Source organism: Peromyscus californicus, unplaced genomic scaffold (genome assembly GCF_007827085.1).
Source record: "Peromyscus californicus insignis strain IS unplaced genomic scaffold, ASM782708v3 Scaffold_9__1_contigs__length_137607984, whole genome shotgun sequence".
NCBI classification, from domain to species: Eukaryota; Metazoa; Chordata; class Mammalia; order Rodentia; family Cricetidae; genus Peromyscus; species Peromyscus californicus.
The window spans coordinates 38,028,225-38,054,860 of record NW_026294617.1 but is presented as its reverse complement, the minus strand read 5'-3'; the positions used below and the strand labels follow the sequence as shown (position 1 = coordinate 38,054,860).

Sequence of the window (26,636 nt, the reverse complement as noted above, 5' to 3'; positions counted from 1 at the left end):
ACGTTTCTAGTATTCTTCGGTGATTTTAATTCTCCATCCCGTCAGAGATGTCCAAGAGGTCGGGGTTCTCTACGCCGCAGGCGCTCCATTCCAAGATGCTTTCGCCAGTGGACTTTCCTCCCACCCGGCGGGGCAGGACCACTGAGGCGCCCACTCACTCTCGTAACCCAACCGCCGGGCCCCGCCCGAGACCTTCGCGCCGCTCCCGCCAGACTCGGGGTCCCGCCCCCGCGTGGCAGGCAGGCTACCGGCCGAGCTGCCGGGTCGCACGCTGCTCCCGCGCACCGATGACTCAACCCGAAGAGAGACGTGGGGGTTCCACGCCCCGCCCACGCCCCGCCCCCGCCCCGCCCCCGGCGCCCTAGCGCGCCGTCCACGCCCCCCGTCCGGCCATCAGTTGCCCTGTAGCTGGAGACGGGCGGTTGTCGGCGTGGTTCCCCTGGGACCGGTCAAAGGACTACGGCAACGTCCTCCCCCCCCCCACCCCAGGGCCGCCGGCTTCCGCCACCGCCCAGAAAGCGTCCGCGCGCAGCGGCGGCGGCGGCGGCGGCCGGCCGAGTGAAGTCTCCCAAGCAGGAAACGGCTCCGGCGCTGCCAGCTGGGCCGGGCGGAGCTCCGCGGGCCTCACAGGGTGGCTCTGCCAGTCCCAGCGCGCCGGGTCGGCCGCACACGTGTCTTAGCGTCACGTCCGCGCGCGCCCCCGGGGCTTGCGTCAGCTGCCGCTCCTGGAGCGGGTGGGCCAGGACTCCGCGCACCCAGAGCGCCACGGGAGGAGGGAACACCGCACGGCCGCCAACCCCCGAGAGCGTCGGCCACTCCGGGCGCCACCGCGGAGAGGATCAGCGCGGGTCCTGTCCCCCGCCCTCCTCCCGGTGCCGGTCGGGTCCGCGCCCCGTCCCCGGGGGCTGGGCGCCGTGGCGTTGCCCCGGAGCCCGCCACCCGCGGGGCGCGCACCGCCTTGACCCGGGCGGCCCCGCGGCAGGCAGACGCCCGCAGGTCCATGGTGGGCTCGGAGCGCGATGAGCCGCCCGTCCTCCACCGGCCCCAGCGCTAACAAACCTTGCAGCAAGCAGCCGCCGCCGCCCCAGACCCCGCACGCTCCGTCCCCAGCTGCGCCCCCGGCCGCCGCCACCATCTCGGCTGCGGGCCCCGGCTCGTCCGCGGTGCCCGCCGCGGCAGCGGTGATCTCAGGCCCCGGCGCCGGCGGCGGGGCCGGCCCGGTGTCCCCGCAGCACCACGAGTTGACCTCGCTCTTCGAGTGCCCGGTCTGCTTTGACTATGTCCTGCCCCCCATTCTGCAGTGCCAGGCCGGGCACCTGGTGTGTAACCAATGCCGCCAGAAGTTGAGCTGCTGCCCGACGTGCAGGGGCGCCCTGACGCCCAGCATCAGGAACCTGGCTATGGAGAAGGTGGCCTCGGCAGTTCTGTTTCCCTGTAAGGTAAGTCAGACGACCACCCGCCGATCTGCCAAGCGACCTTCCAGAGTTCCGGTGTCCTCTGGCGTACTCGCAGGCCCTAGGAGGCGAATGGCATCTCTCTCTCATATTCTCTCTCTCTCTCCCCCCCCCCCCTTTCTCCTCTCCCCCTCTTCCTCCTCTCTCTCCTATGTGTGTGTGTGCGTGCGCGCGCGCGGGGGGGGGGGCGCGTGTGCACACCTTGTCTACCGTTTCCGTGCCCACCTGTCCACTTTGGGAACAAGGGTTGATGTTTGTCAGAGCACTGACCCCAAATAAGTTGGCACCTGCTGACGGTTAGGAGCATCCTGGCTCTCCCAACCCAGAGCCGCCTAGTCCCCGGCAGGTGTGGACTCTGTAGGGCTGGGCAGCTCTGCCCAACTCAAACTTGGACAGGGAAGCTGGCGGTGGAGATTGTGGAGGTAGGAAACGGGCGGTTTCCAGCAGTAAGCTTGGCAGGAATGGTCCTGAATTCCTCCTGGACCCTGCGCCTCAGATCTGGGAGCCCTTGGGAGTGCAGCTACAGAGAAGGGGTGAGTGGAGACAACCTGCTACGTGGTACTGAGAAAATCCTGCAGCCACGCCTTCTCTCAGCTTCCCGGAGCTGGGAAGTTGTGGCTGCATCAGGAGTTATGGCTGCTGTTTGTTACTAAGTGCGATGAACTCGAGTCCAACAGGACTTAACGTGGACACCCAAGGACTTTATTAGTTTTCTTCACTGCCAGCACTTTAAAGAGTTACCTGTGCTCTTGGGGAAAAAAGCAAACCACAAGCGAAAGTCCAAACTCTTACTGCCTTGTCCCCACCGGTTTGTGTTTAGGGCGTGTTTACACCCTCACAGCTAAGTATAGAACCATTAATGTCTGTCTCTGAAAGCTTTTTAAAATGCCCACATGGAGATTTGCTTTTTTTTCTCTAACAACCAGCTTTTCAAATTAATATCATCTATTTCATGTCTGAAACTTGATTTGACCACCTATATTTTAAATGACTGATAGGATTGTGTGGTCATACCGAAACATCCTTTTGCCTACGCTAAACCCCCTAAAAAAAATCCCCACAGTCCCATTTATAAACCTCTCTATAATCGAGACCTCTACCAGAGTTCGTGTTCTGATCTTACAGGTGGAAGTAATATTAATACTGATGGGTTTTTATATGAAAGTAATTGTTCTACCTGAGGCTGTTTAAATTGTCTTTCATATCTCCTCACTGTTGATTCGTTTTTAGGGCAAGAGCTGTTTTAAATTAAAAATAGTTCATTGGAGATTTTAATTTTAGGCTTGAGAGTCATGTCAGTAAAACTAGTGACTTAATTTGGTCTTCTGCCCAGCTACAAATGCAGTTAAAATAGCGTATTCAAATAAGGGTCCAGCTCCAAATGCAGTTAAAATAGCGTATTCAAACACGGGTTTGAGGGTCTGGGCTGTGGGGTCACCTTGTTAAATGGCTGGCTTTAGCCCCACCCCTGTGATGCTGCAATTCACTCGTCTCAGCTGCTGCATCTCTGCCATTTGGATAAAGTATTTCCACTAGTCTCCAACCTCCTTTATTGAAAACAGACTTTTTTCCTTCCCATAATGTTCCCCCTCCCTCGACTCCTCCCGGTTCCTCACCACTTCCCCTTCTATCCAGATCTACTCTTTCTGTCATTAAAAACAAACAAACAAACAAACAAACAAGCTTCTAAGGGATGATAATAAGAAAAAAAGAAAAAACTAGCTCATCGGAATTGGACAAAACAAACAGGGGAAAGAGCCCAAGAGATGGGACAAGAATCAGAGACCCACTAACCTGGAAGCCTTGACTTAATATATACACAGAGGACCCATTGCGAATACCTACAGGCCCAGTGCATGATGTTTCAGTTTCTTGAGTTCTTATGGGCTTTCCTTGTGTTGATTTAGAGTTTGTGTGTGTGTGTGTGTGTATGTGTGTGTGTGTGTGTGTCTATCCTCTATCTCCTGTGGGTCACTCAAGATTATTTTTTTCTAGTTCCATCCATTTACCTGCAAAGTTCATTCTTTTTAATGGCTAAGTAGTACTCCATTGTGTAAATGTACTACATTTTCTTTATCCATTCTTCTGTTGAGGGACATCTAGGTTGTTTCCAGTTTCTAGCTATTATGAATAGAACAACAATGAACATGGTTGAGCAAGTGTTTCTGTGGTAGGAGGAAGCATCTTTTGGTTAAATACCAAGAGTGGTATAGCTGGATCTTGGGGTAGATCAAGTCGCATCTTCCCAAGGAACCCCCACACTGATTTCCATAGTGGCTGTACAAGTTTGCACTCCCACCAGCAATGGACAAATGTTCCCCTTATTCCACATCCTCGACAGCATGAGCTGTCACTTGTGTTTTTGATCTTAGCCATTCTGACAAGTAGAAGATGAACTGTCGTATTAGTTTTGATCTTAATTTCTCTATGACTAAGGATGTTGAACATTTCATTAAGTATTTCATTATACCATTTGAGTTTGGTATATTGAGAATTCTGTTTAGATCTGTACCTCATTTTTTAATTGGATTGTTTTCTTGATATCTGGTTTCTTGAGTTCTTTGTATATTTTGGATATTAGTCATCTAAGGATGTAGAGTTGGGAAAAATCTTTTTCCATTCTGTAGGCTGCCATTTTTTTCTGAATGACAGTGTCCTTTGCCTTGTAGAAGCGACTCAGTTTTATGAGGTCCCATTTATTGTTGATCCTAGTGCATGTGTTAACAGTGTTCTGTTCAGAAAGTTCTTTTCCTGTGCCAATGTGTTCAAGTCTATTTCCCAATTTCTCTTCTGTCAGGTTCGGTGTATCTGATTTTATGGTGAGGTCTTTGAACCATCTGGAGTTGAGTTTTGTGCAGGATGATAAGTGTGGGTTTATTTGCATCTTCTAGGTGCAGACATCCAGTTTGACCAGCACCATTTGTTGAAGATGCTGATGCTGTCTTTTTTTCTAGTGTGCATTTCTGGCTTCTTTATCAAATGTCCATAGGTGTGTGATTGATGTCTGGATCTTCAGTTCAGTTCTTTGGATAGACATGTCTGGTTTTGCGCCAATGCTGTATTAGTTAGCTCTGCAGTACAACTTGAAATTGGGAGTGGTTACAATTCAACATTCCTTTTATTGTTCAGGATTGTTTGAACTATCTTGGGTTTTTGGCATTTTGATGGGGACTGCATTGCATTTGGGGTTTGCATTGAATCAGTCTGTAGATTCCTTTTGGTAGGATGGCCATTTTTGCTGTGTTAACTACTATGTTTACTACTGATCCATGAACATGGGAGATCTTTTTATCTTCTGATATCTTCTTCAGTTTCTTTCTTCAATGCCTTAACGTTTTTATCATACAATTCTTTCATTTGTTCAGTTAGAGTTATCCCAATAATATAATATTTTATATTATTTGAGATTATTGTGCAAGATGTTATTTCCCTGATTTCTTTTTCCGTCTGTTGTTTATTTGTATATAGGAGGGCTACTGATTTCTTTGAGTTAATTTTGTATCCAGGTACTTTGTTGAAACTGTTTATTAGCTGCAGGAGTTTTTTAGGTCACTTATGTATACTATATCATTTACATATAAAGATACTTTGACTTCTTCCTTATGATTCTCTGGATTTCCTCTCTGTCTGTTGTTATATTCCACTTTTCGTTTCTAATTTTGTTAATTTGGATATTCTCTCTTCGTTTTAGTTAGTTTGGATAGGGTTTGTCCATCTTATTAATTTTTCTCAAAGACCCAGCTCTTTGTTTCATTGATTCTTTGTATTGTTCTCTTTGTTTCTCTTTTATTGATTTCAACCCCCAGTTTGATTATTCATGCCAACTACTCTTTTCTTCTTTTTGTTCTAGAGCTTTCAGGTGTGGTGTTAAGTTGCTATTATGAGATCCTTCCATTTTTTTTTTTTATGTAGACACTTAGTGCTATGAACTTGCCTCTTAGAACTGATTTCTTTGTGTCCCTTAAGTTTGAGCATGATTCCATTTTAATTCATTTCTAGAAAGTTTAATATCTCTCTTAATTTCTGTCTTGATGAATTTTTCATTCAGTAGTGAGCTGTTTAGTTTCCAGGAGTCTGTGTACTGTCTGTTGTTTCTGATGCCCAGCCTTAACCGGCAGTGCTTAGATAGGCTGCAGGGTGTTATTTGGATTTTCTTGTGTCTGTTGATACTTGCTTTGTGTCTGAGTATGTGGTCAGTTTTGGAGAAAGTGTCATATGTCACATTTACTTTGATTATTCTAGTATTATTAAAAACTCAGGAGTTAGAAATTGAGATTAAAAACCTGATAAATTCACAGAACAGTGGAGAAACAATCCGATGACCCTACTGTCCACGTTTCCCAGACTGAAAAGCCCTCAAAACCTCTCCAAGCCCTTCTTTATCTCTTCCTGTACCTCTCTATCTCACACCCCCAGTCCTCCAACATATCTATGGCTAATTCTGGTCAGCCAATCGCTGACTCTGCCTGCTAATTCAAGGTTTAACTTTATTGGAAGTTCTGGAGTGTCAGTATGAACAGATATCCCACAACATTTCCCTCTTTTTGTCTAAATAAAAAGAAAGGTTTTTAACTCTTAATACAGTAAAACTATATACAATAAAAACAGTTATCAGGTTTTGTCTAAATAAAAGGAAAGTTTTAAATTTAACAAAGTAAAACTATGTACAAATAAGAACAATTATCAGGTAAGAATTACATTCACAATGTCCAGTCCATTTGCATTTGGCAAATTCAGAGAAAATACTCCATTATCTATCCTATCTTGATGAATTCAAAGTTTTGTGCCGAATTCACTTTCTATCCTAACTTGTATTACCAACCCAAAACTATCTTTTAGAACTCCAAACATTTTCTTAGATAAACCACTTACGCTTTTATGTCTCTCAATCTTACATTCTTTACACCTCTTTTGTGAATTTCTTTTCTGAATTTGGTGTCAAGGAAAACTGTAACTACAACTAGTCATCAACCCCATCAGAGATCCCAGAAGGGTATAATATTACCTGAGTGAACAGGAAGTACAGAGCAAACAACTTCCAAAACTAAGAAGCAACAGAGACATCTGACTGCCTGGATAAGTCACCTAAGGTTCCTCTGCAACATTGAGGCATCATCCATCTTTGGCCTACAAGTCTAAAATATTTTACAGGCATTTTTGTGAAGCAGGAATTTTTGAAGGAATTTTTGTTAATTGTTAGAGGTCTTTTTATTGGAGAATTTAGACCATTGATGTTGAGAGATATCAATGAGTAGTGTTTGTTGATTCCTGTTATTTTGTTGTTGGTGGTGGTGGTGGTAGTGGTAGAGTGTGTGTGTGTGTGTGTGTGTGTGTGTGTGTGTGTGTGTGTGTGTGTGTTACTCCTATTAATTTGCTTGTCTGGTATTATTTATTTCATGTATTTTCTTTAGTTAACCTCTATGTTGGAATTTTCCTTCTAGCACCTTCTTTGGGGCTCGATTTGTAGGTAGAAAATACTTAAATTTGGTTTTATCATGGGATGTCTTATTTTTTCCATCTATGGTGATTGAAAGTTTTGCTGAGTATAGTAGTCTGGGTGGCATCTGTGGTCTCTTAAGAGTCTGTAGAACATGTGTCCAGACTCTTCTGGCTATAAGAGTCTCCACTGAGAAGTCAGGTGTTATTCTACCAGGTCTGTTTTTATTGTTAGTTGGTGTTTTTCCTCACAGCTTTTAATATTCTTTATTCTGTAGGTTTAATATTTTTATTATTATGTGCCAAGGGGCTTCCTTTTCTGGTCCAGTCTATTTCATGTTCTGTGTGTTTCTTATACTTTAGGTTAGGGAAATTTCCTTCTATGATTTTGTTGAAAATATTTTCTGTGACTTTAACCTGGGTTTCTTCTCCTTCCTCTATTCCTATTCTTAGATTTGGTGTTTTCATAGTTTTCCCAGATTTCTTGGATGTTTTGTGTTAGGACTTTTTTAGATTTAACATTTTCTTTGATCAGTGTGTCCATTTCTTCTATGTTATCTTTAATGCCTGGGATTCTCTCTTCCATCTCTCATATTCTGTTAATGAGGTTTGCCTCTGTTAAAGTTCCTAAACTTTTCATTTCCCAATGTCCTTTAGTTTGGGTTTTCTCTATTGATTCTATTTCCACTTTGAGTCTTGAACTGTTTTATTAATTTCTTTTCACTGTTCTGTTTTTCTGGATTTCTTTAAGAGATTTATTCATTTCCTCTTTACGGATCTCTATCATATTCATAAAGGCTATTTCAAGGTCTTTTTCTTGTGCTTCAGCTTTGTTGGAATACTTAGGACCTGCTGTAGTAGGGTTGCTGGACTCCAGTGGAGACATCCTGTCATTGCTGTTACTGTGTTTTTACGCTGGTATCTAGTCACCTGGGTTTGGGATGATTGTAATTCTAAGTGCTGATACCTGGTTTTGACTTTGTTGGGTGGATGTTTTGTTGCTTTCTTTCTGTTTGCCTCTCTGATTTTTAAGAGGCTAGGGTGGCTGTGCATTACCTGGTAGGAAATTCTTCTGGGGTCCGGATAGGTGTGGGCACTGGGGGTTCCAGGTAAAATGTGTTCATAGGTATTGGGAACTGACACTTAGGAATGGGGATGGTCTGGGGGTGATTGGGAGTCCTCGGGAGGGAAGAAAGGAGGATGTTCTACCAGCATCTGCTTAGTCCTCAAGAATGGGGCATTGAGTGAGGAGAGGCCATAGCAGAAGGTCTGCTACAGACCTGAGGTTGAGACTGGGGGATTGGGCTTGGAGGGATGGAGGGAGAGAGGTGAAGATTTGCAGTTAGCCTACCTGCTTCCCCTGCCAGAGTGGCCTCTAGGTTCCCAGGACATGCCTGCCAGTGTTGGCAGATGGAATAAAGCAATAAGTGGGAAATAGGGGAATTTAGAGGAGAAAATCTGTGTGATCCACTTAAGATGGGTGCAGGGTGGGGGAGTACAGCAGGTGGACAGATACAGAGCTAGGGATAAGAATGAGGGATTGGATTCAGAGAAGAGGGGGAGTAGGTGAAGATCTGCAGATAGCCTACTTGCTTCCCTGGTCAGAGTGGCCTACCATGGCTTTCTTGAGTGATGATGAAGGCTGCTTCCTTGTGACCAGGGAAAAGCAGATGATGGTTGACGGAGTGGGTAATTCACATTTGAGAAAATTGAAGTGGTAGGAGATACCTCTCCAGATTCTAGCAGAGCTATTCTCCCTTTGCTTTCCTCCACACTTCCAGTGGCTACAGAAGAAATGGCTCTCCTTGATAGTATTTAGTAGTGCTAGTGGAGTATGGCATTTTACTCTGGTTCCTAAGAAACATGTATTCTTTCCTAACATCTAAACAGTCTCGTGAAGTCATTCTTGAACCTTAGGAACACTAGTACATGTGTGAGTGCTTTTCTCATTCTGTTCTACAAGAATGCAGTTGGACTAAGCCATCACATAGACCAGGAACCAGGTGTATAATAGGTGTTAGAGTTACTTTTGTATGTGCCTATGTATGAGGTTTATAAAACTGGAGTGTGCATCCCATACATTTGGTTAAGAAGTAGTCCAAACTATTGAGCGGGGCAGCACAGCCACTTGGTGTGGATAAGCCAAATTTGGATGTGTACTTACTGCAGCAACCAAAACTATTCATTGGAGATGAGAAACATTAAGTAAGGAATAAGGCCTATGTCAGACAAGGGGGGGGGGGGGTGTCTGTGTCCCTAGCTTTTATTTTACTTTAGTTTGAGGCTCGTGAAATTCCTGGGGACTGCCTCATCCCTGCCCCCCTGCTCTTCTTTCTATAAGCTAGCTCATGCAAGAATACAGTGTTAAATTAACTATTCCATGCCCAGAGTCTCAAGAGTTGTCTGCCTCTCTCCATTTACCTAGAGTGGGCAGTTGGGCAGAGGAAGCCTTGGACTGTTGGGTTAAAAAGAATGGATGTGTTGCCAAAGAACTACCTTATGTAAAGTGTGAAGCCATATAATTAAATATCCAAGGGTTACCACCCCTTTGATGCAGATGACATGAATTAAATCTCCCTTCTTAAGGATTTTTATCAAAATATTGCTTACCTGGGGTGTTTTCAGTCCACTCTTCATCTCTAGCTGAGAATTTTTGACAGTCAATCTGTTCTATGTCAGTGGAAAGTGGGTATACGGAACAATGTGAAGTTGACATGTCAACAACACAGTGTATTTCACCACTTAGTAGTGTATTTTAATGTAGTTTATTTGTTTGTTGGATATGTGTGTGGGCACACTGTGGAAGTCATAGGACAGCTTGTGGGAGTCAGTTCTCTCCTTCCATCACCTGGGTCAGTCTTGGTGACAGGGGATCAAACTTGGGGCATTGGCTTTGTGGCGGTGCCTTTACTGCCATCTCCCTGGCCCCTCAGTAGTGTTTTTTATATCATCCAGGAATTTCTCTCCACAACTGTAGGAAATACTAAACCTCTCTAGTCTACTTATATTGTTATATTACATATTTTCCATTTTTATGTCTTCTTTGGAAGTTCCTGTAATATGACTGCATATCATCACTGAATTTGAAAGCCTCAGCGAGATAAGTCTTTTCTGTGGTTAGATTGTGACAATGTTGCTTTTTAAAAAAATAAATAATGTCAGATAACCTAGTTGACTCTTGAAAGGAGTGGCCATGTGTAGTCCAGCTGATATCCCAGGGACTAGGAGTACAAGGAAGAAAGGTTACTGACACACTTAGCCTCAGGGGTTGGGGAAGCCTCTAGAGCAGTGGTTCTCAACCTTCCTGATGCTGGGACCCTTTAATACAGTTCCTCGTGCTGTGGTGACCCCAACCATTAAATTATTTTCATTGCTACTTCATAACTGTAATTTTGCTACTGTTATGAATTGGAATGTAAATATCTGTGTTTTTCCATAGTCTCAGTGACCCCAAAGGGGTAGCAACCCACAGGTTGAGAACTACTGCTCTAGACATAGAGAGGCTGAGGAGCTCAGGCCCCTTCAAAGAGGGCATCCTAAACTGAGCTGGACCTCCTGAGCCCAGTTGGAGCAGCACAGGGCTCTACATCACCAAACAAACCAGATGGCAAGCCTCGCTCTTGCCTAAGAACTGGGAATGTGGACACAGCCTGCCAGGCATTCATAGAAGGAAAAGAAAAGCTAGAAACTGGACTTTGATGTCCAATCTCAACTCCTGCCCCCTCTCTCTCTTTCTCTCAACTTTGACTAGACATAAAGCCAGCACTGACAGGCCAGACTACTCGTATCTACAGGCCAAATTCCTACTGCTCAGGAACAGCCTTTGACTGGTTCTGTTTTAGGCCATGTTCACTAAGCCTAGGCTCACTCTTAATTCTCTGCATGCCTGGCTTGGAACTCTGACTGGCCCTAGCAGTGATTTTGTAGCTTCCTTTTAATCTTTATTTTCTACGGGGATTCATTCTGGCCATCCATAGGCTGTAACTGTAACTGTTGTCCTAGTGATTAGATAACTGACTGTACAAGGCAATTTGGTTTTTGCACTTGTGGGTCTTTAGAAGCAGGGCTGGGGCTAAGTGATTACACCAGAGATTTGTCCCTACCCTGAAATTCTAGATTCTGGTTAAAAGCAGTAGAGAGAAGGCAGAAGGGGTTCTCAGAAGTCCTGGCTGTGGTCTAGCCATGACCCTCCCTGGGCTCATCTGTTATAATGAGTAGAGGGACTTCCTACATGGTGGCTCCCTTGAGATCAGACTAAAAGGCCATCAAGGGCCCTTCCTCACCATCGAAAATGGAGGCCAGGTGGTTTTGTGCTGGGATGGGGAAGCCCATTAGCAAAAATACTTTCAAAGATTTCTTTGCAGTCTCAAAAATTCTCCTGTGACAGTTGCTTTCTTTGGAAGCTGTCTCTGCGCTCTTTATGACTGCCTGAAATTGACCAGGTTGGCCCGGAGACTTGGAATAGAATGAAGAGTCAGAACTCAACTCCATTACCCCAAGGTTCGGGACTTAAAGATCAAGATTGACAATACAGCTTTTGAATATCGAATAAAACTGAAGGGTGACAATATCACATAGCAATGTTAAAGTTTAATGTTGATTCTAATGTAATTGAGCCAAGAATGCCCCCTGGCCACCACGATTCAGAGCTGGGGTAAATTAAAGTTGATCCTTCCTACAGGCAAACTAGAGGCCATCCAAAAAGTGTGGCAAATCTGGCCCATAAAGTGCCAGCCAGAGATCCGATTGTAGTCTCTCATTGTTCCTTACAGGTCTTTCTTGTAAGCCCTTACAAATTATTGTATTGGTGTGATTGCATGAAGGACAGGCTAAGTAGCACTTCTTACTCAAACATGCAAGGCCTCTACTTAATAGAGGCACAAGATGGGTATACATTTTGCTCACCTGAGTTCCAGCACTCAGCACCACCAAGTACTGCTGGGAGATATGATTATACAGTGGGGTATTAGAACGAGGATCCATTCTGCACATCCAGAAAAGGAAACTAAAAACATTTTTTTCTGGTTAAATGTGTCTTCATACATCACATACTTCTAAGGTTTTGTTGGAGCGCCTGAAAATTATCTGGTGGTACTTACTCTGTTAACTTTGCATCAGTAACCCATCCTTTTCTGTTAGTTCCTTCATAACTAGCCAGCTCTCCTTCTTCACTCCCAGTTTGGTGAAGATTTCCTGTAATCACTTTTTAGACTATGTGGCATCTGTGGGATAAAAAGTTACCACAGAGATAGAATGGACAGTATCCTGTGGTAAAGATGTGGGTTTGTGCACTGTTTCACAACTTTGAGGGAACAAGTGATGTCTTTGGTCCCCCCTACTGCTAGTTTCCCCTGCTCCGGCAGTTTTAAGAGCAGGCCCTAGTCAAACCTGGGTTACATCTTCACTCCATTCCACTGTGGCTGGTGACTAACTCCTCTAAGCTCATTGTAAACTAGGGTCGTGTTGGGGTTGGTGGTGATGATTCATGCAGAGAGCCTAGCACTGCCCTCGCACAGATGATGCACAGTTGGAAACTAGAGCGAGCGAATGATGAGTGCGGTGTCACTTCAGGCAGGCATAAACTTGAAGAAGAAGGGTTCTTTCCCTCCCCCTCTCCCCCCGAGTCTGTCACTGGGCTTTTCTGCCCAACTCCTGATGGTGTAAGCCCATCTTAGGGTTTTCTAGAGCCTGGTGACATGGCCCTGACATTGGTTCATTGGTGTTTCAGGATTAGACTTTTCTCATTCTTCCCATTTCTGTAATTTAATTTGCTTTCTCTCCTTCCCTCCTTCCTCCCTCCCTTCCTTTCTTAATTGAGAAAGACAAGGCCTTGTTAAGTAGCCCAAGCTGGTGATCTTGCCTCAGTCTCCTGAGGTGGTAAGCATGTGCCCCTGTTCAAAGGATCTGTAACCTTTTAAATCCTGGTTTCGTTAGGCATCACCTTTAAGTATATATATTTTACTTTATATATCTTACTTTACACATTTTAAGTTATAACTTTTATTTACATTTTTATTCAGAGAGAAACATGGTGATCATTCTTTTCAAATGAACAACTGAACAGAAAGTGATATAAAGTCAAAATGCCCTATAATTCCCTGCTAAAAATAACCATGATACCATTCTGTAGATTTCCTTGCAAACATACCTGTAACATAATAGTTTCTTCACTCAAACCTTGCCCACCAAGAAAAAGCAAGAAAAATGAGAAGTGATTTTTCTTCCATGCTGTTTTCTGGCTTTGCACACTGTGGGGGCTTTTCTACACTGATAAACATGCTTTGAGGTCATGGTCAATGCTGCCTCGTGCTGCAGTTCTCGGACAGCACCAGAACTATTCAATCGGGGGCCTGTGAGTAGTCACTTTTAATTTTGTTTTCCTGTGTGATTATTTGAAATTACTACTAACCTGAATCCTTGGGCAGAAGTTGACCATTTCCTAAGGATACTGTTTCTGTAGTACATCCGAAGGGGACAGATCCTTGTTGGTAAAGCCCAACTGGTTTAGACCTTGAAACTTACTTGCAGTTCCATTTCTTCCCAGCATCCCCATCACTGGGTGTTGCCCTCTACGGTCTTAATGCTACTAATGATTCAGTGGTCCCTAAAGTAAACTCAGACCAGCCGGTTGCTACTCATGCCCCACTTAATTTTAACCACCTCGCTCTTGACTGACATCCTCGTCCAGCCCCAGGTCCTCTCCTTTCACTGACCCACCTATCTGCCTCACCTTCTACTGTCCCTTTCTCTGTCCTTGAGGCTAATAGTAGAGACAGATAGGCCAGCCGAGCAGCAGTGCGCTGAAACAGAGGCGCAGACAGGAATCACTGTGGGTGTGGGCTGCACTTTGCTCCTGAGGAAGGGGTGAAAGGTCATCATGTGGACCTCAATGAGGCCAGCTGGAGAATACTGCTCCCTTCCTTTTAGGGGCCCAACAGGTTGTCACTGTTATCCTCCTAGCCTCTTGGTGAAGGAGATGGGATACAATTAGCATGCCCCATAAGAAATGAACTTTTCTCTTCCAGCCACCTGGCTTTTCTGCCGTCTACTTGGCTGAGAAGCCACGATCCCCTTCCTACAGCAGACTCAAAGCACTGGCTTTGGGAGGAATGGCTGTGGTAAGAGAGGTCCTCTTACCAAAGTTGCCAGATGGAATTCAGAACGCCTAGTTAGATTTGAAGTTCAATTAAGCAACAGATAAGTTTGGAAGGAGGTATAAATATATAAAACAACAACAACAAAAACCTGCCTCGCCGGGGGGAGGGGATTGGAGAGATAGCCCGGTGGTTAAGAGCACTGGCTTCTCTTCCAAAAGAATCTGGGTTCAATTCCTAGCACCCACATAACTGCTCACAACTGTCTGTTAGCTCCCATTCCAAGGCATCCTCACACACACATACTTGCACATAAAATTAAAAAAAAAAAAAAAGAACCTGCCTGGAAGATACACTGCGCACCTTGTATTTTAGTTGTTAATCTAACCACCCTACCAATTCCTCTGGTGAATCTGATTGTTTTAGCCGATAAAAGGCTGGTAGGGGAGAAGCTCTGTTTAAGGCTCATCAGTGTTGTCAGTACGGTTGTGCAGGTGGGAACCTGGCATGGAAGAGTGAGAGAATATTGTAGAAGGGTGGGCTAGATGCTAGTGACCGAAAGCCTTGACCTCTGGTCGTTTGTTCAAGTGCTGTTGTTTGCACTTAGAGGACCTCACAAAACTGGTTTTCAGTGACAGTGTATACTTGCTAACTCTGGCTGTGGATAGATGAGAAACGTGGTCAAAAAATCAACCTTTGCTCAAAGTTTCTAAGATGAACAATAAACTATTGCTAGTCCAAAGAGTCTTTGAAGGCCCTCTCTCCATCAAAGAATGTTCACAGATCTCAGAGATAGCAATTACCCCCAAAATCTTGCACCAACACACCGTTGAGTAAAGAAACTATCTGCAGTATGTGATCTATTTTGTCTTAGGAATAAAGGATGGATTTGTGAACCCAAGATTTTAATTAGAATGGCCTTTCTCTAGACGCAGTTTGTCCAGTAACTAGTCTCACCAGCGCTTGATGGCTGTTGGACAGGTCTGGGCTCAGGAATAGTGTCTTCTCATTTATTAGCTGTAAAACTGTCACTGCCCTACTGGTTGATATTTATGTCTTCACACTGCCTCTGGAGTGGAAGTGAGGAATTTAGCATTGGAGTTACAGAAAAATCTGCCAGGGTGTGTAGAGGAAGAGCTAAGCTGATATAAGCTAGGCAGCTTCGCTTTATCCTGCTGTTGAAGGGTTAACTTGAGGAGCACACATTCTTTTCTTGTTAAGCTCTAACAGGCTCAAGGGCAAACAGGCTGGAGCACTGGCTTTCTAAACACAGATACTCCACCAGTGGTTGTAAATATATTTCAAGAGAGGCATACATTTCAGAAGAGTTATAAAGACCACACTCTAGTTGTTTATATAAATAAAATATGTGAAGCATCTTTACCAAAAATGATAGGAGAAACCTATAATTTTAAAAATATGAACATCTTTCCTACAAGATTCGAAACTGCTGAATCCTCTTTTAATACTAAAATGTACAGTAAGATTTCCAGTTGAAGTAAAATCAACATGGTGGAAGACTGTCCACCATCTGCAAATAAACCTAATATTTATTCATTTGTCAGTAAGTACCAGGTAGACAGGGAGCAGGTAATAGAACCAGTAAATCAGAACTTAAAATTATTAGGCCTATAAAAAAATTGGGAAATAATCTATGATCATTTGATGATACTTGGGGATCAGATAAACATTTTAATCACAAAGCTAGTCTGAATTGCTAGAAGGCTGTTTTTTGTTTTGTCTTGTCTTTTTTTTGTTTTTGTTTTTGTTTTTGCCTGCATCTATGTCTGTGTGAGGGTGTGAGATCCCCTGAAACTGTAGTTACAGTTGTAAGCTACCATATGGGTGGGTCCTCTGGAAGAGCAGCCAGTGCTCTTAACCACTGAGTCATCTCTCCAGCCCCTAAAAGTCTGTTTTTAAATAATGGTTATTTTGAGGCTGGACATGTATTTCAAGAGTGTATCATTTGCCTCATATGCACAAGACCCTAGGTCCTGTCCCCAGTACTAGTTAATGGTTAATTATGATAAATCTAAGTGTTTCCATACTGAGTTTACCATACTATAGTAGGTTCACCTGAAATCCCCGTTTGAACAAGTGTGAAGAGTGTTGAGACAATAACTAGCAGCTAGTTAGTTCCCTGGTTATCTGCTAGTCATGAAGATAAATTACACCTCACTCCTCTCAAACTCCCACACTGCATTCCATTTCTAGAACCCATGTAAGAAAATGGTGGATTGGGCTAATTCCATCCTCACAGTTTAGATGGACTCTTAGAGTGGAATGGACCTGTCTACCGGGTGGAGAATGTCACTGAAGTGGCCAGAAGTAGCAGAGTACGCCTCAGAGCAGTCTAGTGACTGCTAACCTGGCAGGATCAGTAGGTGATGGTGAATACTGTCTTCTGTGAGGACCAAAAGAAGCATTGGTTTTTGTAACAGTTTGTCTCTTCATTGTAAAACTGTGTTGCATCACTTAAAAATGAGTCCCACAGAACCTTGAGAAAAAGAAAAGTGAGTAACTTTGGTTCATTTCCATGTAGATGTTTTATGCTAGAAGGGTATTTACTGCAGGAAAACACTAGGAGAAAGCTCAATTCATTCAACCAATGACTCATAAGAAACCTTCATCCCTTACATGCTAACATCTCTCCTGGATTCCTTCGTACATTTTTACTTCTGAGGTAATTTAAAGCATAGACAACAGTGGCAATATTAGTGTAAACAGCAAAAGCAATGGTCTTTATCCATATTCTCTCGTTCCTTCTTCCCCGTGTGTGTTTTCATTGTGCTCTTTCAACTCAGACTTGTATTGAATGTAAGCTGCAGGCACTCTGCCTGACCCCTGTGTTTCTCTTCAAAACCAGGACATCTTCTGTGTAATCAGGAAATAAGACTCAGTACAGACACTGTGCTCTCTAATCTGCAGTCACATGCAGAGCTCACTGGTTGTCCTAGAAATGCCCTTTGCAAGGTTGAGGGTTGGTTCCCAGGCCAGAGCCACGAATTGTATTTAGCCATCAGTGTGCAGTTTATGATCATTAGAGCTTATTTAGATTGGAGCAAAGTGCTGTTTGCTTGTACTTACTTGGGGGAAAGGTCATTTCTTAGATTTGATTCACATCCAGCAGCAGAATATCAGTTATGTTTTATTTTTTATTTTTTTGAGACATTCGCATTTGAGACACTGGCAGATATCCTACTAATGAGTCTGAGCTGTTTCCTTGGAGGTAAGCAGATGGAGGCAGGGCATTTACCTCACAGTGCCCCAGAGGAACCAACTTCTGCCACAGAGCTCCTGGCACCTCCATTGTAGTCGGTGTTCAGTGCATCATTCTGGAATTACACAGAATCAAGTGCAATGAAACAGATTAAATGACTCCATCCAAACCTTCTACAGCACACACAACCTTCATTAGCAATCTGGATGAGAGAGCGTATTTAGCTTATAAGCTCATTTTATAAACAAATGGTGTTACTGTTTACTAGGTAAATAAATGATGTTGTGTTCAGTATGCCATGGTGTCTCATTATACAAACTTGTGTATGAATAGATCTTGTATTTGTATATGAAAGGGTTTCTGTGCCAAAAAGGGAAACCCTGCCTAAATTCCACCTTAAATACAGCCTTTAAACCTCTTGTCAGGGAGAGAATGGGAACTATTTACGGCTTTCTACAAAAACTTAAACACAAAGCAGCAGGTTACAGGCGCCTTTGCATGGCAGAACGTGTTTGCACAAGACCTTTCCATGGCAGCCCCTGACAGGCTGCTACACAGACAGGGCCTAGGTGTGATGGCCACACTTTGTTTCTTCTTCTGCTCCTCCCCAAGTCTTTAACTTTGAGTTGGTCCTCCCCCACCTCCGTTATTTTTCTGTGCACCTTTCTTTCTTCCTTCTTCAGAGAGGGTTACTTAAAAATAACCCCACCCTTTGGGGAAATGAGCACATCTTTCCCAAAGGAGAACTCTCATTTATAGCTGTGGGTGTGTCCCAGGACACACAGGCCTCTCTGCGAAGGAGCCCAGGGACTCTGCTCAGCAGCGCTTGCATACAGAAAAAAACTAGACCTGTAAATGGAAAGCCCTCTCACCTCAAATGTCAGGGAGAGAATCATTTGCTTCAAATGGCCCTAGATCATTGAGCCATGACAGTGTCGAGTGGGAAGCGTATATAGCATGGATGAGCAGGCACCACACACACAAAGTTTGAACTGTTTTCCCTTGGAGATCGTCTTTAATTCAGTTACCATAAAAATGGCCTCAGTGGTCCTGAACTACCACAAGCATGAAATGAGAGATAGATTGGTCTTGAAGTTCAGCTGGTTTAGAAGAAACAGAGTAAAACTCCAAAGGCTTTCAAACATGTCTAAGTAAAGCCTGTAGCAGGATCTTTTCAGAAGGCTCTTGTCCACACAGGTGCAATGAAATGCCTCTTCTTTCTGTGTGACTGGGGAGTTACCCTGAAGAAGAGCTGCATGTGTGACAACCAAGTAATAGAGCAGGGCACGTTGCCAAGCTCCACTGGTGATAGGACACTTGCTGCAGATGTTGGCTGTGGGTCTGCAGTGGCCTGGGACTGTGGGGAGAGGCTGGGAACATGCTGTCTGTCCTAGATGCTATCCTTTGGCCAGACTTTGCTTTGTTCCTGGGCTTCCTCCTGGGCAGCTGAGGGCAGCAGCCCATCCTAAGACATCTTTGGATCCAAAAGCTGAGCCAGGCTTTGAGAAGTTCTTGCTATTTTTGTTGTGTTTATGTGTGTTTTTCAAACTCTGACTGAAATCCTTTACCCACTGTCCACAGGAGACCATCAAGAGGCTCTGTGTCCTGCCCACACCCCAGATTTAAAACAGTTCAGGGGGACAGCTTCTTACTATTTAAAAAGCTGAGAACAGAGTGTCAATAGAAAAGGATAAATCTTTCTCCTGCTGACCAAGAAGGTTCTTTATGTGAACTTTTAAAATTAGTCTGTGGCTCAGAAATATGAACAAGCGATTCCTGTCAGCAGAGCAGAAAACAAAGAAATCCTTCTGCCAAAGTGGTAGAAGCATGCACTGCTTTTTTGTTTGTTTTTGTTTTTTGAAATGGAGTTCTTTGTAATTCAGGAGAGTCCAAATGTACAATCCTCTTGTCTCAGCCACCAGAGCAATAGCATACAGACACACCCCCTCATACACCCCCATGCATTGTATTTTTCAAATGTCTTTCTTTGAGTTCCCTGTGGGGAGAGGCTGTTGTCTTGGCTTCTGTATCCTCTCAGAGACTTCAGCTTGGTGTCCTGTGTGGAGAAGGTGTAAATGGAAGTTTTCTAGTGTCTCGCCCAGCCTGCAGCAGCTTATAATCACTCAGAGGCTTAATATTAATTACAAACTATTTGGTCTATGGCTCAGGCTTCTTGCTAGCTAGCTAGCTCTTACAACTTAACTCAACCCATTCCTATTAATCTGTGTTTTGCCACGTGGCTTCGTGGCATTACCTGTTCTCTCACATCTTGCTTCTCCTAGAGGCGGCTTGGAGTGTCTCCCCGACTCTGCCTTTCTTCTCTCTGTCTCTCTTGGATTTCCCACCTGGCTCCATCCTGCCCTGCCATAGGCCAATGCAGCTTTATTTATTAACCAATGGGAGCAACACATTCACAGCATACAGAAAGACATCCCACAGCAGAGAAGGTACTCAGGCCCTCCTAGCTGCTAGAAAGACATTCTGTAAGGATTGGAACTTGACTTGTGTTAAGTTTATAAGGGAGTTATTTCATAAGTCAGGGTAGAGAGAAGCAAAATCAGCTGTGAGTTTATGGGTAGGTTTGTTTTTTTATCTTAGTTTGGAAGGATGGCCTGGTACTGTCATTTCTTTGGTACCTGCTTGCTTCAGTGGAAGCTGAGACTAATGCAGTAAGCCAGGCAGTTTATCTGCCACCTGTGCTCCAAAGATAGGTGGTAACTCCTCATTTTCTTGCCATTTTTAATTCTTTCTGTGACCACAGCACAAAGCACTGGGTAGGTTTCTGTTTGTGGATTGAGCCTCCCTCTGGTCACTAGAACTACCATTGTCATTCTTGCAAAGGTTGGGAACAGAAATCTACTTCAGTTCCTTTTAGTGTGGCCTCCTGTCATGATAGACATGACGTATCTGCTGGGAATGTCCTGAGAAGGGGAAGGGAAAGAAAGATTGTGTTCCTACCCTAGTAAGGCAGTGTCTGAAGGGCAGACTGTTAGAAGTTCACCCAGCTTCCCCTTTCCCAGCCTGCAGTAAGGACCTGACCAACCTCATCAGGAAGAGATGGGTGTTTGAACATGAGGATGAAGCGTTTAACTAATTATTCTTTATCGATAAAAAATCGAGAGTCAGATATTAGGATAAGAACCTGAATCAGTCACCTCCTACCTCTTCAGTTCCTTCCTCCAAAAAAGCTGAGATCCTTTCTCAGGCCCACCTTACTACTCCCTGTCTTCTGTCTGTTCACAGTCCTCCAAACGTCTATGGTTAATTTTGGTCAGCTAGTGGCTAGCTCCGCCCTCTGACTCAAAGCAAGCTTTATTGTCAGAATGAAGATATAACACATTTCCCCCTTTTTGTCTAAATAAAAAGGGAAGGTTTTAACCAGCATACTATATACAATATATACAGAATTACCCTTTTAACCTCTTATTCCTATATCATACCCACCCCCTTTTCAGGAAAACTCAGTAGGCTTTAAGGAGAGATATGATCCATTTCACCCTACCTCTGCTAAGATAATAGCCAAGATGCCAGCTTTGAATGAGATTCCTTTAAAAACAAAATGAAGACTTGTAGGCACAGCACTTGTAGTGCAGCAAGTACAAAGGAGACAGCAAGATGTGACAGGATCCCAGCCCCCTCCTCCTGCACCCAGGCTTGGCCACACTGGCAGTCAAGAACAGGGAACCACAAGGGAGCCTTTTCCCACTGACTAGATGACCTGTCATCGCTCTAAGTCAGGAAGGAGTAGAATGAGACTATGCTATTTTCAGAGTCGTCTATTTGCAGGAAAAGCCTAGATATGATCCATGAGTCCTTGCCCACCCCACTCTCAGTTCTTAAAAAGAGTCAGGGGCTACAGGAAATGAGAAAAGGGCCAAGTTATCTCAATTGTTTGCTTCTTTGATGTACTTACAGGAAATTTAATTCTCGTCTTTCACTGTTTTTGGGATGGGGGTGTCTAGAAAGCAGTGCCCTGACTTCATGCATGTTGCTATTGACAATGAGTAGAAACTGAGACTTGTCTTAAACAATTGACTCTCCTTAAACAAAAGTAGTTGAGCTAAAGATAGAATTTGAGCCCAGGAAACTTGTGTGGGTAGGTTTGCAAAGATGTTGGCACCAAGGAGATTTTGAGAAGGAGCCATGATGCAGTGTTTCTTTCTGTCTCTGCAGTATGCTACCACAGGCTGTTCCCTGACTCTCCACCATACAGAGAAACCAGAGCATGAAGACATCTGTGAATACCGTCCCTATTCCTGCCCCTGTCCTGGTGCCTCCTGCAAGTGGCAGGGGTCCCTGGAAGCTGTGATGTCCCATCTCATGCATGCCCACAAGAGTATCACCACCCTTCAGGGAGAGGACATAGTCTTTCTAGCTACAGACATTAACCTGCCAGGGGCTGTGGACTGGGTGATGATGCAGTCCTGTTTTGGTCACCACTTCATGCTGGTACTTGAGAAACAAGAGAAGTACGAAGGTCACCAGCAGTTCTTTGCCATCGTCCTGCTCATCGGCACCCGCAAGCAAGCTGAGAACTTTGCCTACAGACTGGAATTGAATGGGAACCGGCGGAGACTGACCTGGGAAGCCACACCCCGGTCCATTCACGATGGTGTGGCCGCAGCCATCATGAACAGCGACTGCCTCGTTTTTGACACAGCCATAGCACATCTCTTTGCAGATAATGGGAACCTTGGGATCAATGTAACAATTTCTACATGCTGTCAGTGAGGTTCCAGGAGGCTTTCATAAACCTGAGAAGTTATTTGGGCATAGCGCTCTGTTTAATAAAGTTTTTTTTAATAGATGTTTTATTCGGTATGTCTTCCCAAGTCAAGACCCACAACTGTCGTATGTTTTGTCTCTCCGACAGCTTCCTGTCTGGCACTGATGAAACAAAGTTCACTGGACTGTGATAATGGGGTTGGCCTGTTAGCGATTTGGAGGCTGTTCTTTGATCTCCAATCCACTCTGTTCTGTTTACTTCCTGAACAGCTCTTGACAGATTGCTCAGGGCTGCTCCCACCAACTCATCCTGAGCTAACAGAAGCACAGGGCCTTTCGTGAGATTCCTTTTCTTTTGGGGAGGTAGGATTTGCTTTGCTGTCTTTCAGACTGGGTGGCTGACCAGTTTTCACAGAATCACCTGTGGCACTCATCTCCAGCACAGATTTAGAGAATCCATAAAGGTGACTCTCATCTTGTCAGAGTTTGAGGATTGCCTACGTGAATTGTGGGGAAGGGTCCAGGATCTGAAGGTGCTTACTGTAAAGCTGATACTCTGCTCATACTGTTGGTCTCTGTTTGCTCCCACAGCCTGTGCACACACCACATCGAAACCAGAACTCTAGATCCCCGTGGACGCACGTCTGAAGCTTGGTTGCTCTCATGCCTTGAGTTGAGAGTTCTCACATAGTTAGTTCTAGCTCACCATAGTGTGGATGACCTGTTTACACATGGCTTCCCCGGGAAGCCCTCCTTGACTACCGGTAGCTGATGTGAAAGACTAGAGCAGTAGTTGGGAAAGCTTTATAACCAGTCTCACGTGCTTGCTATTTAAAGGCATGTGTCAGTTGTGTGGGTTTGGGTTTTTTTGTTGTTTTATTTTTGCCTTTTTTTTCCACACTCTAATTTTTTAATAAAATTTTTTCAAAAAATGAATGCTGTGCTTCATTTTCCTGCTTGAGTCAGAGGCATTTATTGAGCATCTACTGTGTACAGATGCAAAGAAGCCTCCACCACTACCTCTAGAGCTGGTGCCTGCAGCATGCCCCTGAGAGCAAAGTCTCTTGTCCAAGGCTGGGGACAGCCCTTGTGTCTAAACCCCTGTCTGTGCTCTCAGTGGTCAGTAGTAGTGCAGGTCACATTTCCAGGACTCTGTTTGCTGTGTGACTGCCAGCTGTCATGTGAGAAAATACTCCCCCCATTTTCCAAAATCAGAGAAGAGGCATGGTTAGTGTTAAGGCCCAAAACCTCGAGGTCCATCCATGGTGCCACACTCTCGTTGTCCAAGCCCTAAGTCACAAAAGAGTTCAAATTAGCCGTGAACTTGGTTACAGAATTTAGTGTCACCTCAATAACGTGATTCAGCTAACATAGCGGGCGGCAGTTGGAAGTGATAACTTTGTTCTCTAAGAAAGACAAAGTGTTAAGCTTGTATGTAACCGTTCTGGCAGGTAAGGAGTGCTGTGCCGACCAGCTTTGTGCCAACTTGACACAAGCTGTAGTCATTTTAAGAGCGGGAACTTCAGTTGTGAAAATTCACCCACCACATTTGCCTGTGGGCAGTTTTCTTTATTGATTGGGATTGATAAGGGAGGGTCCAGCTCACTGTAGCAGTTCCACCCCTGGGCCAGTGCTTCGGGGTGGTATAACAAAGGAGGCTGAGCAAGCCAGTGAGCAGCACTCCTTCATGACCTCATTATCAGCCCCATCTCCAGGTTTCTTCCGTGCTTGAATTCCTGCCCTGACTTCCTTTGGTGATGGACTCTGACGTGGAAGCATAGGCAAGATAAACCCTTTACTGCGCAAGACGCTTCTGGGTGTGGTGTTTATCAAAACCATAGAAACCCTAACTGAACAATTGCTAAGGTAAACTCTAGGCTGTTTTTCAAATGAAGAGAAAGAACTGTCATGTACAGAAGTAGGTACTCACAAATTCAAGTGAAGGGAAAAAACTGTTGGTACTAACTGCATCCCTTCTCACACTGGTGGAAGTGAGCCAGTGTCCAGGAGCAGTGAGGGGACCACGACACGACAACCCATGCACTCCTGTCCGGTCCCATCCCATCGTACCCAGGCAGCCTGAGTATAAATGGGCTGAACCTGTCCGCTTTGCTGCTTGTCTAACCCATCTTGCTACGCCTGAAATCAGGACTCAGTGGCCAACAGTGCAGGAAAAGAGGAAGCTACCAGCAAGACCTGGAAGGAAGAGCTGGGAGAAACACAGCATTTTAGAAGCCCTGACTCAGGTTTGCAAAGAGGGGGAAGGGGGAGCCAGTGGAGTGGCTAGTGACAGGAGTGGCCCTGGAGTTCAGGTGCCTTTCTCCCCAAGCTCCCTCGGGTAGGACTTAAAGGACCAACTGCAGCCAGCAAAACTGAGCTCTTCCAGTTAGAAGGCCCCGTAACCTGGCTGGAGATCACCAGTCATGACCTTTACTCTCTGGCTTTTCTGAAACTTATTTTATGACAGGGGGAAAAAAAAAAAGCTGAGAATCCCCAGATTGTAAAATTCAAGAGGAAGTGAAATCAGCAAAAAGACGTAAGCCAAAATTGGTTCTTAAGTAATTTCAGCTGCCAGGGCAGTTTAAACAGCATAACGAATAATTGTCATCAAGTGATCTGTTTGTCATATTTTTTAATGTAAGATTTGTTTTTCCTTTGTCCTGTTTCTTGACTACACTCTGGCTGATTGGACAATGGTGGGTCGAGCCTGTGCACAGGACGCTCTCATCCATTTATAGAAAGTTTCTCAAAGGACTATGGAAGAACATAGTCATTCTTTGAAGGAAAAAACAAAAACCCAGCCCCGAGAATAGGAGTTCCCTCTCATCAGCATCATTGGTCTGTGTCTCTAAAATGTGAAGGTTTTAAGATTTAGAAGCTAGTTGCCCAGTAGGAATGACAGAAAACTGTAGAGAAACTCTGAGGCATCAGCTGTCTGGGATTCTCAAATACAACCTCAGGCTCAGCCATTATGTCCAGACTGAGGGCCAGGATTGTGGGAGCACCACACCACTCCCTTACAATAGCACGCTCAGAGAATCATCCCGAGGATATCGCCTCTGTACTAATTGCTTTCAGGTTCTTGGAACTTGCCATGTGACCCTAAATCAGCCTCTCAGTCCCAAGATTCCTAGCCAGCAATATTAGAAAAATGGTTTTGTCTTCTGTAGTACTAACTTCTGTGAGGATATTCAGCTTCAGAGGTAAAGCAGACAAACCATGCAGGCAGCCTCGGCTGGTGGTGCCTGAGGTACCTGGGAACCAGCTTTTGTCTGGGACAGGTGAGTCATGTTTCAGCTCCCTCTTGATTCCCATGAGTCAGAGCTGCAGGTGGTGCCTGGGCCCAGAGACCAGCTTTGCTTTGTAGTGTTGCTCGTAGATCCTGTGGCCTTGACCCCTGCTTGAACCATGAAGCCACCATTGACACTGTCTTTAAGCCACACCACACCACCTGCTGCTGATACTCACTTGAGGCTTAAAATGTACTTTCTGTGAATACTGTCCATTTGCCTTAAAAGTCTCCAAATGACAAAAAAGAACTGGGAGCCTGGATCTCCCTGCACAGGGGAAGGGGAAGCGATTTCGTGAGTGGACTATGGACAAGTGGGGATGGGAGCACAAGAGGTCAGGTTGGGCGGGATGGTAGAGGAGAGTACTGAAAGAGACTACTGGGGCCGGTGAAAACCTGGAATTCTCCCAGGAATCTACAAGGATGACTCCAGCTAAGACTCCTAGCAAGAGCAGATACATAGCCTGAACTCTCCTGTGACCAGGCAAGACTTCCAGTGCAGGGTGTAACCTTCCAACCAGGCCATGTAACCTTTGACCTACAGTCTGTCCAGACTATGGGTTGTGCTGGGGTAAGAGTGGCCAAGAGATTAAGGGAGTGGCCAACCAATGATTGGGCTAGTCTAAAACCTATGCCAGGAGAGTAAGCCCACTCCTGCCACTGCCTGGAGTACCAGGATCCACAGGCTAGATCACCCAGAGACATAGGATAGAACCAAACATGACTGGACAAAAAAAAAAGTCAATTTAATTGGCCCCCATAATCTCATAGGGAGTAGCACTATTAGGAGGTATGGCCTTGTTGGAGTAGATGTGGAGATGTGGTCTCGTTGGAGAAAATGTGTCACTGAGGGTGGGCTTTGAGGTCTTATTTGTTCTACCTTCACTCAGTATAACACTCAGTTGACTTCCTGTTGCCTGCAAGATGTAGAACTCTCAACACCAGCATTATGTCTGCCTGTAAGCCTCCATGTCCTGCCATGATGATAATGGATTGAACCTCTGCAACTGCAAGCCACCACCGCAATTAAATGTTTTCTTTGTAAGAGTTGCCGTGGTCATAGTGTCTCTTCACAGCAATAGAAATCCTAACTTAGATGGTAATGATGCCTAACGATATTCTGCTATACTCACAGATCAGTGCCTAGCCCAAATGTCATCGGAGAGGCTTCATCCAGCAGCTGATGGGAGCAGATGCAGAGACGCACAGTCAAACATTAGGCAGAGTTCAGTGAATCCTGCAGAAGAGGGAGAGAAAAGATTGTAGGACCCAGAGGGGTCACAGACACCACAAAAGAACAAATCCACAGAATCAACTCACCTGGTCTCATAGGAACTCACAGAGGCTGAACCAACAACCAGAGTGCCTATATGGGATGGACCTAGGCACTCTGCAAATATGTTACAGTTGCGTAGCTT

General features: G+C 44.9%; 1 protein-coding gene across 1 annotated transcript; it reads left to right on the top strand.

Moving 5' to 3' along the window:
• The first annotated feature begins 1,019 nt into the window (after nucleotides 1-1,019).
• Nucleotides 1,020-22,865, top strand: Siah2 (siah E3 ubiquitin protein ligase 2). Its single transcript, XM_052731323.1, has 2 exons — nucleotides 1,020-1,439; nucleotides 21,378-22,865. Exons 1-2 carry the CDS (start codon nucleotides 1,020-1,022, stop codon nucleotides 21,933-21,935), a joined length of 978 nt encoding a protein of 325 aa, XP_052587283.1. The 3' UTR covers nucleotides 21,936-22,865.
• The last annotated feature ends 3,771 nt before the right edge of the window (nucleotides 22,866-26,636 follow it).